General features: G+C 60.8%; 1 protein-coding gene across 1 annotated transcript in view; it reads left to right on the top strand.

Annotated features, from left to right (window-relative positions):
* Positions 1–7,272: 7,272 nt before the first annotated feature.
* The window catches only part of EPS8L1 (EPS8 signaling adaptor L1), a 16,690-nt gene continuing 13,133 nt past the window's right edge, over positions 7,273–10,829 (top strand). Inside the window, exons 1-4 of the mRNA XM_075070529.1 lie at positions 7,273–7,455; positions 8,347–8,395; positions 8,779–8,813; positions 10,306–10,364. Of these exons, the coding sequence (XP_074926630.1) occupies positions 8,379–8,395; positions 8,779–8,813; positions 10,306–10,364 (111 nt within the window). The 5' untranslated portion in view covers positions 7,273–7,455; positions 8,347–8,378. The remainder of the gene's footprint in view (positions 7,456–8,346; positions 8,396–8,778; positions 8,814–10,305; positions 10,365–10,829) is intronic.

The raw sequence follows: 10,829 nt of genomic DNA, 5'->3' as shown, positions 1-10,829 counted from the left end.
TGGGACCTATCTTGCAGGGCAGATGGCCTCGGGGGGGGCAAACGAGAAGGAGGAGCGGGACACCGAGGGCAGATGGTCCTGGGGGGCTCAGTCAGACACTACCCCTCCTCTTGCCCCAGGCCTTCGGACCTGAAGGCCGATAACCAGCGCACTGCAAAGCAGAACATGAACGCGCTAGAACGCCCGGCCTTTGATCCGGTCATCCAGCAACTCTCCAGTCGATCCCCCGGCGGGCAGGGGAGTCCACCCCAGTTCCCAGGGCCCCACACTCCAGACCAGCTCCCCCAGTCAAGGTTTGCCATGGGAGGGGGAGTCTATGGGACAGAATAAGCCCCTCCCTCCCCACACAGAGCAGGACCACAGCCCCTCTACGCCTACCCCTCAAACAGGTCCTCCCTGATAAACCCTCCCCCAACAACCTCCCCCAGAGGAAAGGTTATCTGAGCCCACCTGCTCATCAGACCAACCCCCGCCCCCGAAACCCTCAGCCCCCCTCCCTGGAACAATCATATTTATTTATTTTGGTCTTGACAAATTCCTGTGCTTGTTATAGTGCTCCCAGTTGTCAGTACTGAGTGGGGGACGGGACCACGATTCCCACACTGCCCCCTTCCTCAGTCACAGACCTTCGGGGGGCTGGGCGGCAGGGCCGTCGGCCTTAACCCCTCCTCCCCCCCACCCGTTACCCCCGTAATCTCCAAGTTCAGCAAACCAAATGATTCTCCCCCCCGCCCGTTGACCATGGAGTGTAGCCGAGATGGGGATACTTGCAACGCCCCCCCCCTTTTTACCAGACCCTTCCATTCCCCCGCCCCCCCAGCAGCTAAACAAATCCCAGAACATTAATTTCCTTCCCACCTGGCAGCTTTGTTTCTGCCCCACGCCACCCCCTGTGGATGCCAAGGATCTCTCACCTGCCCACCCGCCCCCGACAGGGAAAACGCCAGCCAAAGGGGGGCTGTTAGGGGAGGGGCGTACGGGGCTGGCAGACAGAGGAGGCGGGGGGCAGCAGGAAGGGGGGCTATGCCAGTATTTTGGGGGGCCCCTGGGGAGAAATGGGGGGGGTGTCCAAGGAGGGCTACTTTAGGGTCAGCCCCCAGAGGGGCCCAGTAGGGGGATGTCGGGGAGGGGACCCCCGAATACACAGCCCCATTGGAGCGTCTCCAGTGTGCACTGCTTGGGTCCGAAGGGGGCAGGGCCCATCTGCTGTTCTGCCCCACATTCCTGCCTTGGCTCCACCCCCTCGGAATCTTAGTGTTAAAAGGGGGCGGGATTTTATAGTCACTTCCCTGCCCCTGTTGCAGTATCTGGGCCAAACCATGTGGATGGCGGGGAATGGGTGGTGCCTCCCAATTCTTCCTCTTAAGGGCTTCTTCCATTGTAGATTTGGGGGAGCAGGCACCAAATAACCACATGACCAAAGTGGGGGGGTGCCCCCAGCTCCCCAATATCCCCTTCGATACGTACAGACCGAAGGGGATATTGGGGATTCCTGGCTTTGCCAAACTCCCCAGCTTGTGGGGGTGCTCCCAGGATTGTGGGGTTCAGGTAAGACAAAGGGCATTGCAGATCCTGCTGCCCCCCAATGTGTGGGGGGCGGGCGTGGATCTCAGAACCAAGCCGCTGCTTCACCCCACAAAAAAACGTGCTGTGGGTGTGGGGGGCTTCACATCCCAGTTTTCTGCCCCCTTCCTTAATGGGCCCCAAGCACTGCTTGTCCACCCCTTCAAGGGGTGGGGAGGGGGGCACTTTGCACAGATGCAAGTACAAAAAAAGTGGGGTTCAGGATCTCTTTAAAAACTGCCATGCAAACGGAATTGTGCGTTTGGCCCCAGAATATGGCTTCCTAGAAAGTGTCCCCCCACAATTTAAGAGGGGACCCCAAATTTGTGCCATGCCACACCTCCTGCTGAAATGTCCCCCTGAAAGTTGTAGGGGAATCTCAACTTTCCATGCCCTTACCCTCAGTTCAGAATCCTCCCCAAATTCCCATGGGGAACCCCAAAATTCTCAGTGCCATGCAACTGATTTCTCCCTCCCTCAGTGCCCCCCAAATTCATCCAGGGCCTGAAACTGATTCCCCCTTCTTTCAAAATCCCCCCAAAACTCACAGGGGACCCCAAAATTCTGTGCCATGCAACTAATTTGCCCCCTCAGCAAAAAAACACTTCCCAAAATTGAGGGCATCCCACATTTTTCCCAGGTCATGCAACCATCTTTCCCCGCCCGCCTGGTCTCTCGGCAAAATAAAAATTGCCATGAACTTTGCAGAGGGGGTCCCCCTCCCCAATTTATATGCAGCCGCTCCCCCCACGCCACCCCTGTGAACATATCTGTATATAAAGGAAAGTATTTTCTATACAGCGCTCCCCGCCTCCCCGAAAGATACGACGTGTGCAATACGCAAAGGAAATTCTATATATTGTATTTGTTTATTTTAGCAGCTCGGCTGCAGATCTTTAAAGCACAGGGCTAGAAAAACAAAAATCTTACAAAAATGAAAACTTAACAAAAAAAAAAAAAAAAAAGATTTTAAAGCCTGTCCCGCTCCCTGGTGGTGTGGTTTTTAAAGGGCTTGGTGAGCCGGGGAGGGGGGATGGGTGGATAACGGGGTGTCGCAGAGGTGCTGTGCCCCTCTGTGGCTTCCTTTAAAGATGGCTGGTGTCAGCTGATTCCAGCAGCCGGCTTCCCTGCAGCCCAGGCCTGGTTATGGAGGATGAAAGGGTCTCTGGGCCCTGTCGGGGGGCTTCCCTGTGGGGGCCGATACAAGCCGACCGTGACTCTTCTCCAAGGAGTCTCTCACATCAGGCTGCTGCTTTACCCCAGTTTGGGCATCTGGGGCTGGGGCCTCTGAAATGAGTCTGTTCCGCAGCACCTGCTACTTCCAAGAGGGGGAGACACAGGGGGCATTGGTGTGGGGCTGCTCCGAGTGCTCCCCCACAAGCCCACCGAAGCGTATAACCCTTACTGGTAGGCTGGGGCACAGGGGAGCGCCCGCGGGCCCTGGAGCGGCTGGCACCTCTGGGGGAAGAAACTGAGACATATCCACGTGCCCACTCCCCCGAGCCAGGGAGAGAACCCAGGAGTCCTGGCTCCCAGCCCCCTTGCTCTAACCACTAGACCCCACTCTCCACCCAGGTCTGGGGAGAGAACCCAGGAGTCTGGGGGGAAGAATGAGGGGGCTGCAATAATTATTTAAGGGGGGGCGGGTGAGAGGCCAAAAGCTTTATAATGATTCAAACACAGATCACCACCATCCCCAGCTGCCGTTTTCCGGCTCCGCCTCTTGGGAAATTGGCACTATTTTTTCGCTGATGCAAGTGTCGGTTCCTGGCGTCTCCCCGGAAAAACCACCCCCTTCCGAGCCGCGCTCTGGGAGACGGGTGCAGGACTCGGGCACGGAGCTGGAGAAGGCTGAGGGGCGGATGTGAGAACGGCGAGGGGGGATCTCAGAATTGGAAGAACGATGATTGTTCCGTGTCCAGCCGGGGCCGAGAAGAAGGAAGCAGGAGTTTGCAGCCAGGGCGATATTCGGACCAACTCTGGCCCAGTTTACCTGGCGTCCCCAGTGCTGGAGGGTTTTAAGACCAGGTTGGACATGTGCCTGTCAGGACAATACGGGTTTCCGTGGTCTTGCCCTGGTGCATCCACCCATCATGCTTCCTCCTGGCCCAATGTCTCTAGGACTCCTACCCCCACGTGAGCCCCCAAAATTTGTCATGGCTCCCCAGCGGCTGAACCTTTCCTCCCGCCAGCAGCTCTGCTTGGTCAAGTTGGGACGGTGTCACCTGGTTCTTCGTTGCTCCCAGCCGGCCAGGCATCACACCCACATCCTGTGCCCCACTTGTGTGCCAGCTGGCTCCCTTCCCGCTGCTGCGTTAACCGCTGTGCAAAGCTGAGAGGGAAACCGAGGCACGGGACAGGCTCATAAACGCATCACAGCAACTTCCTGCGGTGGCAGGTGCCTCTGACAAACATCTCCTGGGGCAGGCTGCTGATCTGGCTCCGAGGTCACCACCAGGGCAGCTGGGCGCCATGCGAACCGGTGCCTGATTTGGAGGTGGGACAGGTCCTGCTTTTCACGGCGAGGTGAAACAGCTCTTAGACCTGGGGTATTTTCTCCCTGTGCAGGTGTTTATGAACAGTATAAAATCGCCTCTTGGGTCAACTCAACCCATTCCTCCCTGCAGGTGCCCTCTGCAGCCCTGGAATTTCGTGGCTTTGATCTGCACCCAGAACTTCATAGACACACATCAGAGCGGCCAGACTGGGTCAGACCAAAGGTCCATCTAGCCTGGTCTCCTGTCTCCTGAGAGTGGCCAATGCCAGGTGCCCCAGAGGGAATGAACAGAACAGGGAATCATCCAGTGATCCATCCGCTGTCACCCCTTCCCAGCTTCTGGCAAACAGAGGTAGAGACACCATCCCTGCCCAGCCTGGCTAATAGCCACTGATGGACCTGTCCTCCAGGAACTTATCTAGTTCCTTTTTGAACCCTGTTAGTGTCTTGGCTTTCACAGCATCCTGTGGCAGTGAGTTCCACAGGTTAACTGTGCGTTGTGTGAAGAAGAATGTCCTTTTATTTGTTTTAAACCTGCTGCCTGTTCATTTTGTCGGCTGACCCCTAGTTCTTGTGTTATGGGAAGGAGTAAATAACACATCCTGATTTACTTTCTCTGCACCACTCGTGATTTTATAGACCTCCATCATATCCCCCCTTTGTCTTCTCTTTTCCAAGGTGAAAAGTCCCCGTCTTATGAATCTCTCCTTATACAGAGGCTGTTACAGACTCCTCATCACTTGGAGGTGGAGAATATCCCCCCTCTTGACCCACTGGGCAGGGAGAAACCGGTGCTGAAAGGAGCGAACAGCGAGCGGTTCCAGGCTTGGGTCTGAAGCAAGGGAGGCCGGGCACCAAGAGGCTCGGGCTGGCCAAGAAGCAGGGCAGAGACCCCAAAGCCAGGGGTGTGGCTGAGGCTTGAATTCCCCCCTGCCCAGCACCCAGGGCGAACTCCCGGCCATCCCTGAGGGTGCTCCGGGCGGGCTGGCCACCTGGACTAAGTGATCCACAGCCACTTGGCCCAATGAGCCTAGACTATTCAGGTCGCTCCCAGAGCCCGAGAGATCAGGCCCTGAGCCTGGGGCGTTTTAACGCAAAATCAGCACCACCAGCAAACGCCCTGTGGATTTAATGAGGGGGACAAAGCAAAGAGTTATTGGCTGGGTCAAGCCAGCGACGTGTCCACCCAGCTGGTTCTGTCCGTGGTTCCCAAAGGGGACAGTCTCGCTGCAGGGGGGGCGGCGCTGAATGTCTGTTGAGGGGGGGGCAGGGGTCTCGGCATCCAGTTCCCACAAGAGTCCAAAGAGCAGTGAGCGAAGGATCGGCCATTCTCGGGCCCGTGGCTTTTATGGCCTTCCTGAATTGCAGCCTAGGGAGCCGAGCCTGCTTGCACGTAGCCTGGGCCTGGGTGTGGCGGGGCTTTCCACCCATGCTGGGGGCTGCATGGGGCCCCATTCACAGCTGCTGGGCGGGCCTGCCCCCCCGGGGCCATAAATTCACTGGGGGGCAGGTGCTGTTTGCTCCCCGGCGGGCCAGGTTCTCCCAGGGAGGGAGCTTGGGCCAGCAGGCTCGATGGGCCCCAGCCATGCAGCATTTTATGGAGTCTAAACGCGCTGGGATAAGTCCAGGACCCACCTTAACGGGGCCATCGCCCAGGCCAAACAGCCGGGTTTCGAGCAATGAATGTGGCAGTGCTCAAATGAGGCCATAAGCCACCTGGTTAGCCACCGTCACACCCAGGAGCCCTGGTTCCCCTCTCTTCCCCTCCCAGATCAGGGGGAAGAACCCAGGAGTCCTGGCTCCCAGCCCCCACCATGAGTAGGCTCCCTGCCCAAAGGTGTTGCCAAACCAGTGGCCAGGCCCCCAGAACAAACACACGCAGGCTCCTCACCCAGGTCAGCTCCAGCTGATCTAGCCTTGAACCTGCCGCGCCTGGATGTAAACTCCCGAGCTGGCCGGATCCACCCTTTGCCACCACGCCCATTCTGGCTCCCTCCTGCCCCCCAGCTCTGAGATGTCTCAGATGGAGCTGAAGCAGCCCCACTGCAAGACACCACCATAGAACCCAGGCGTCCTGACACCCAGCCCCTGCTGCTCTCACCCACTAGACCCCACTCTCGTCCCAGAGCCGGGGAGAGAACCCAGGAGTCCTGGCTCCCAAACCCCGCCCCCGCTCTAACCACTAGACCCCACTCCCCTCCCAGAGAAAGGAAAGAACCATGGGTGGCGCTGGCCCAGGTTGGTTCCCCCCCAGCCTGAGCTGGGCTCTCGTTTCCCTCCATTGTTCTCCCTGGTCCGGCTCCGGCTCCGTGGGAATTCGATCCTGGTTCAACCAGTCCCAGCCAGAGCTGCCTGGTCACTGTGACCCCAGCTGCAGGGAGTGGGACGGGGGGGAGGTCAGCAGGGGGCGCCAGGCTGCAGGGCGTGGGGTCAGCAGGGGGTGCTGGGCTGTGGAGTCAGTGGGGGGCGCTGGGCTGCAGGGATCGGGGCAGGGGGTCAGCGGTGGGTGCCGGGCTGCAGGGGGAGGGGCAGGGGGTCAGGCTGCGGGGAGCAGAGCAGAGCAGGGGGCGCCGGGAGCAGACGGGGGGGGAGTCAGCAGGGGGCACTGGGAGTCAGTACTAGGCAAGGGGGCCCTGTATGAACAGCCCCTCTGCCCCACCCCAGAGGCGGCTGCACCCCAGGCCGTGGTGACTGACTTGCTGGGCCGGTATTTCCCCCTCTGGGCCCCGGCACGGGACGCACCCAGCGCTGGGTTCTGGCTCTGCCAGCGAGACACACGGGAGCCTGTTCTAGCCCCGTCACTGCAGCCTAGTCTGTCCCTGAGCCACCAGCCCCCTGCTCTAACCACCAGACCCCTCTCCCCTCCCAGAGCTGGGGGGAGAACCCAGGTGTCCTGGCTCCCAGGCCCTCCCTGTTCTAACCACTAGACCCCACTCCCCTCCCAGAGCTGGGGAGTGAACCCAGGAGTCCTGGCTCCCAGCCCCCCCCACTCTAACCACTAGAAAACGCTCCCCTCCCTGAGCCGGGGAGAGAACCCAGGAGTCCTGGCTCCCAGCCCCCCTTGCTCTAACCACTAGGGATGAGGGGTTGTTATTTTGCACCTTCACAGCTGGTTGAGCAGCTGGTGCAGGGAGGGAGGGAGTGGAAGGCTGGGGGGCGGGGCCCATGGTTACCTGCCCAGGTATGATGCGGGCGTGGCTGCTCGGGATCGCGCCACACACCTGTGCCCAGGTGACAGAGGGGAAAGGACGGTTCCCTGGACACCTAAGAGCTGGATCTGGTGGGACTGAGGGGTGGACCCCTCCCCTTGTCAGTATCTCTCTCCACACACACTTGAGATGCCTCTTTCTCGCAGCCCTGGGGGGGCAAGTTCTGAATAGCCGGTGAGAGATTGGGTAAGTGTGGGGGGGACAGACTGGAGGGGCCCCATGCCAGGGAATTGCAGGTTATCAGGCCTGAGTCAATATTGCCAGGCTCCTGGGTTGGCCTTGGTCTGGGGAGGGGATGTGGGGCGGGGGCGGCTGGAATGGGAGGTTGGGGGGGACAGCCCCTTGGGGAGTGGGGATCCCCCTCATGGATGTGGGAGTTTGGGGGGGTGGGAAATAGTCTGTTTCCACACCCTTGATAAACAGACTAGTTGCTTGCGGGGCAAATGGGAGGCGAGGTAGAGGCCCGTCCCGGACGCCTGGGTTCTCTCCCAGCTCTGGGAGGGGAGGCGAGTGGTTAGAGCAGGGGGAGGCTGGGAGCCTGGACTCCTGGGTTCTCCCCCCGGCTCTGGAAGGGGAGTGGTATCTAGTGGTTACAGTGGGGAGGGGCTGGTGGCCAGGACTCCTGGGTTCTCCTCCCGGATCTGGGAGGGGAGTGGAATCTAGTGGTTAGAGCGGGAGCCAGGACGCCTGGGTTCTCCCCGCAACTCTGGGAGGAGAGTGGGATCTAATGGTTAGAGCGGGGGAGCTGGGAGCCAGGACTCCTGGGGTTCTCCCCCGGGCTCTGGGAGGGGAGTGGGATCTAGTGGTTGGAGTGGGGAGGGGCTGGTGGCCAGGACTCCTGGGTTCTTCCCCTGGTTCTGGGAGGGGAGTGGTATCTAGTGGTTAGAGCAGAGAGGGGCTGGTGGCCAGGACTCCTGGGTACTATCCCCGGCTCTGGGAGGGGAGTGGGATCTAGTGGTTAGAGCAGAGAGGGGCTGGGAGCCAGGACGCCTGGGTTCTATCTCCGGCTCTGCAGGGAGGGATTGTGCCACCCCCAGACTCTGTCAATGATTCTCTCACTATCTTTGAACCCTCAAGGTGAGGTGTGAATTGTGGATTCTGTCAACACCATGAGCTCCTCAGGCAGGTGAGTACGGGGTGGGGAGCCAGGACTCCTGGGTTCTCTCCCTGGCTCTGGGAGGGGAGTGGGGGCTAGTGGTTAGAGCAGGGGGGTGGGAGACAGGGAGCCAGAACTCCTGGGTTCTCTCCCTGGCTGTGGGAGGGGAGTGGGATCTAGTGGTTAGAGCAGGGGGGTAGGAGACAGGGAGACAGGACTCCTGGGTTCTCTCCCTGGCCCTGGGAGGGAAGTGGGATCTAGTGGTTAGAGACGGGGGCTGGGAGCCAGGACTCTTGGGTTCTCTCCCTGGCTCCGGGACAGGAGCAGGACCCCAGCAATCTGCTCTCCCTGTTGCCAGGCCCTGGCTCTCTTCTCCTGTTTAACTTTCTCGTTCTCCTTCCCGCTCTCCGCAGTGAGGTCTCCAAGTCCAGCGCCAGGGAGATCTATGGTGAGTCTCTGATGGGGGCACGGGGAGGACTGGGGGTGGGGGGGAGAGCAGCTGGGCCGTGTTATTATTGTAGGGTCTCTCGCAGGTCTTTGGTGAGCTGCTGTGTTGTCATAGGGTCTCTCTACTGGGCAGAGGAGTCAGGTGTGTTCATTTGTTATTGTCGGGTCTCTGCTGAGTCGGGGTGTTATTGTCGGGTCTCTGCTGAGCCCCGGTGTTATTGTAGGGTCTCTGCTGAGCCCTGGTGTTATTGTAGAGTCTCCGCTGAGCTGTGGCGTTATTGTCGGGTCTTTGCTGAGCCCAGGTGTTATTGTCGGGTCTCTGCTGGGGGGGGGGGCTCGTCCATGGGGTGGTGTTATTGTAGGGTCTCATGCACCCCCCGCGCTGGCTGCAGTTGCTGCATTTCCTCCGGTGCAGGGTGGCGCAGTCCAGAGGCCAACCAGGCAACAGCCCAAAAGGAAACAAAGTGCCTGACCCCCTCCCCCGCGTGCATCTCTCCCCCCGCGTCATCAGCAGAACCTCTCCCCCCCCGGCCCCAGGGTGTGTCTCCCTCCCAGGTTATATCCCCCTCCCTCCCCAGGGTGTATCTCTCCCCCCCCCCACTTCCCCTCTGGCGTCATCAGCAGAACCCCCTCCCTCCCCAGGGTGTATCTCCCCTCCCCCACTTCTCCTCTGGTCTGATCAGCAGAAACTGCCTCCCCCACCCGAGGGTGTATCTCTCCCTCCCCTCCCCTCTGGTCTGATCACCAAGACCTGCCCCCTCCCTCACCCCACCCAAAGAGGGAAACCGAAAGAGAAACAGATCAGGCCCCTGGTTGGAGCCAAAGAAGTTGGGGGCGGGAGTCCCTGCTAATCCCCAGCCGCAGCCACCAGACTGGTTTCCCCAGGCCACACTGGGAAAGTCACTCCCTGCCCTGGGGCCAGATTGGAGCCGGCGCCCCCTAGAGGGGACAGGCCCCTGCCCCATTCCCTGCCCCCCGAGCCAGCCAGTCCCTGCCCTGGGGCTTGATTTGTGCTTGTGCCCCCTAGAGGGGACAGGCCCCTGCCCCATTCCCTGCCCCCCGAGCCAGTCCGTCCCCACCCCGTTACGGCGCCCCCTAGAGGGGACAGGCCCCTGCCCCATTCCCTGCCCCCCGAGCCAGCCAGTCCCTGCCCTGGGGCTGGATCAGGGCTAGTGCCCCCTAGAGGGGACAGGCCCCGTGCCCCGTTCCCTGCCCCCCTGAGCCAGCCAGTCCCTGCCCTGGGACCAGATTGGAGCTGGTGCCCCCTAGAGGGGACAGGCCCCTGCCCCATTCCCTGCCCCACTGAGCCAGCCAGTCCCTGTCCTGGGGCTGGATCAGGGCTAGTGCCCCCTAAAGGGGACAGGGCCCTGCCCCATTCCCTGCCCCCTGAGCCAGACTGTCCCTGCCCTGGGGCTGGATCGGGGCCAGCGCCCCCTAGAGGGGACAGGCCCCTGCCCCATCCCCCGTTATAATTTGCCCGTCTCTTTACACAGAGCAGAGGAAGAAATATTCCAACGTCATCATGACCGACGTCTCCCAATACACCGTCAACGTGAGCCTGGGGCTCTGGGGCTGCAGCTGGGGGGAGCAAGGGGTGGGGGGGTCACATGGGCCCCACTGGGGAGAGGGTAACTAGGGGCCCCAAGCCCTGATCTGGCCCCAGGGCGAGGACTGGCTGTCTGGGGGGCAGGGGTAATGGGGCAGGACCCCAAGGGGGGCTGTTAGGGGCCGCAGGGGGCAGTGCTGGGTCGGGAGGTGTTACGGTTTGTTTGGGGGAAAGGGGCTCGGGGGCTGGGTGTGGGGAGCTGGAGGGAGGGGCTGGGCGTGCAGGGGAGTCTGTTGGGAACCTGGCAGCTGTGGGGGGGTTGTGGGGGGCTGCCAAGGAGGCATTGGGCCTGGGAGGGCTGTGGGCTGTGGGGAGGGGTGTTGGGAGCCTGGGAGGACCTGGGGGGGCTGTGGAGTCTGGGGATCTGCATATGGGGTGTTGGGCTTGGGGGGGCCTGGGAGGGCTGTGGGG

This window comes from Chelonoidis abingdonii, chromosome 11, assembly GCF_003597395.2.
Source record: "Chelonoidis abingdonii isolate Lonesome George chromosome 11, CheloAbing_2.0, whole genome shotgun sequence".
Taxonomy (NCBI): Eukaryota; Metazoa; Chordata; order Testudines; family Testudinidae; genus Chelonoidis; species Chelonoidis abingdonii.
Note: the sequence above shows the minus strand (reverse complement) of the source record. Positions and strands in the feature narration are given on the sequence as shown.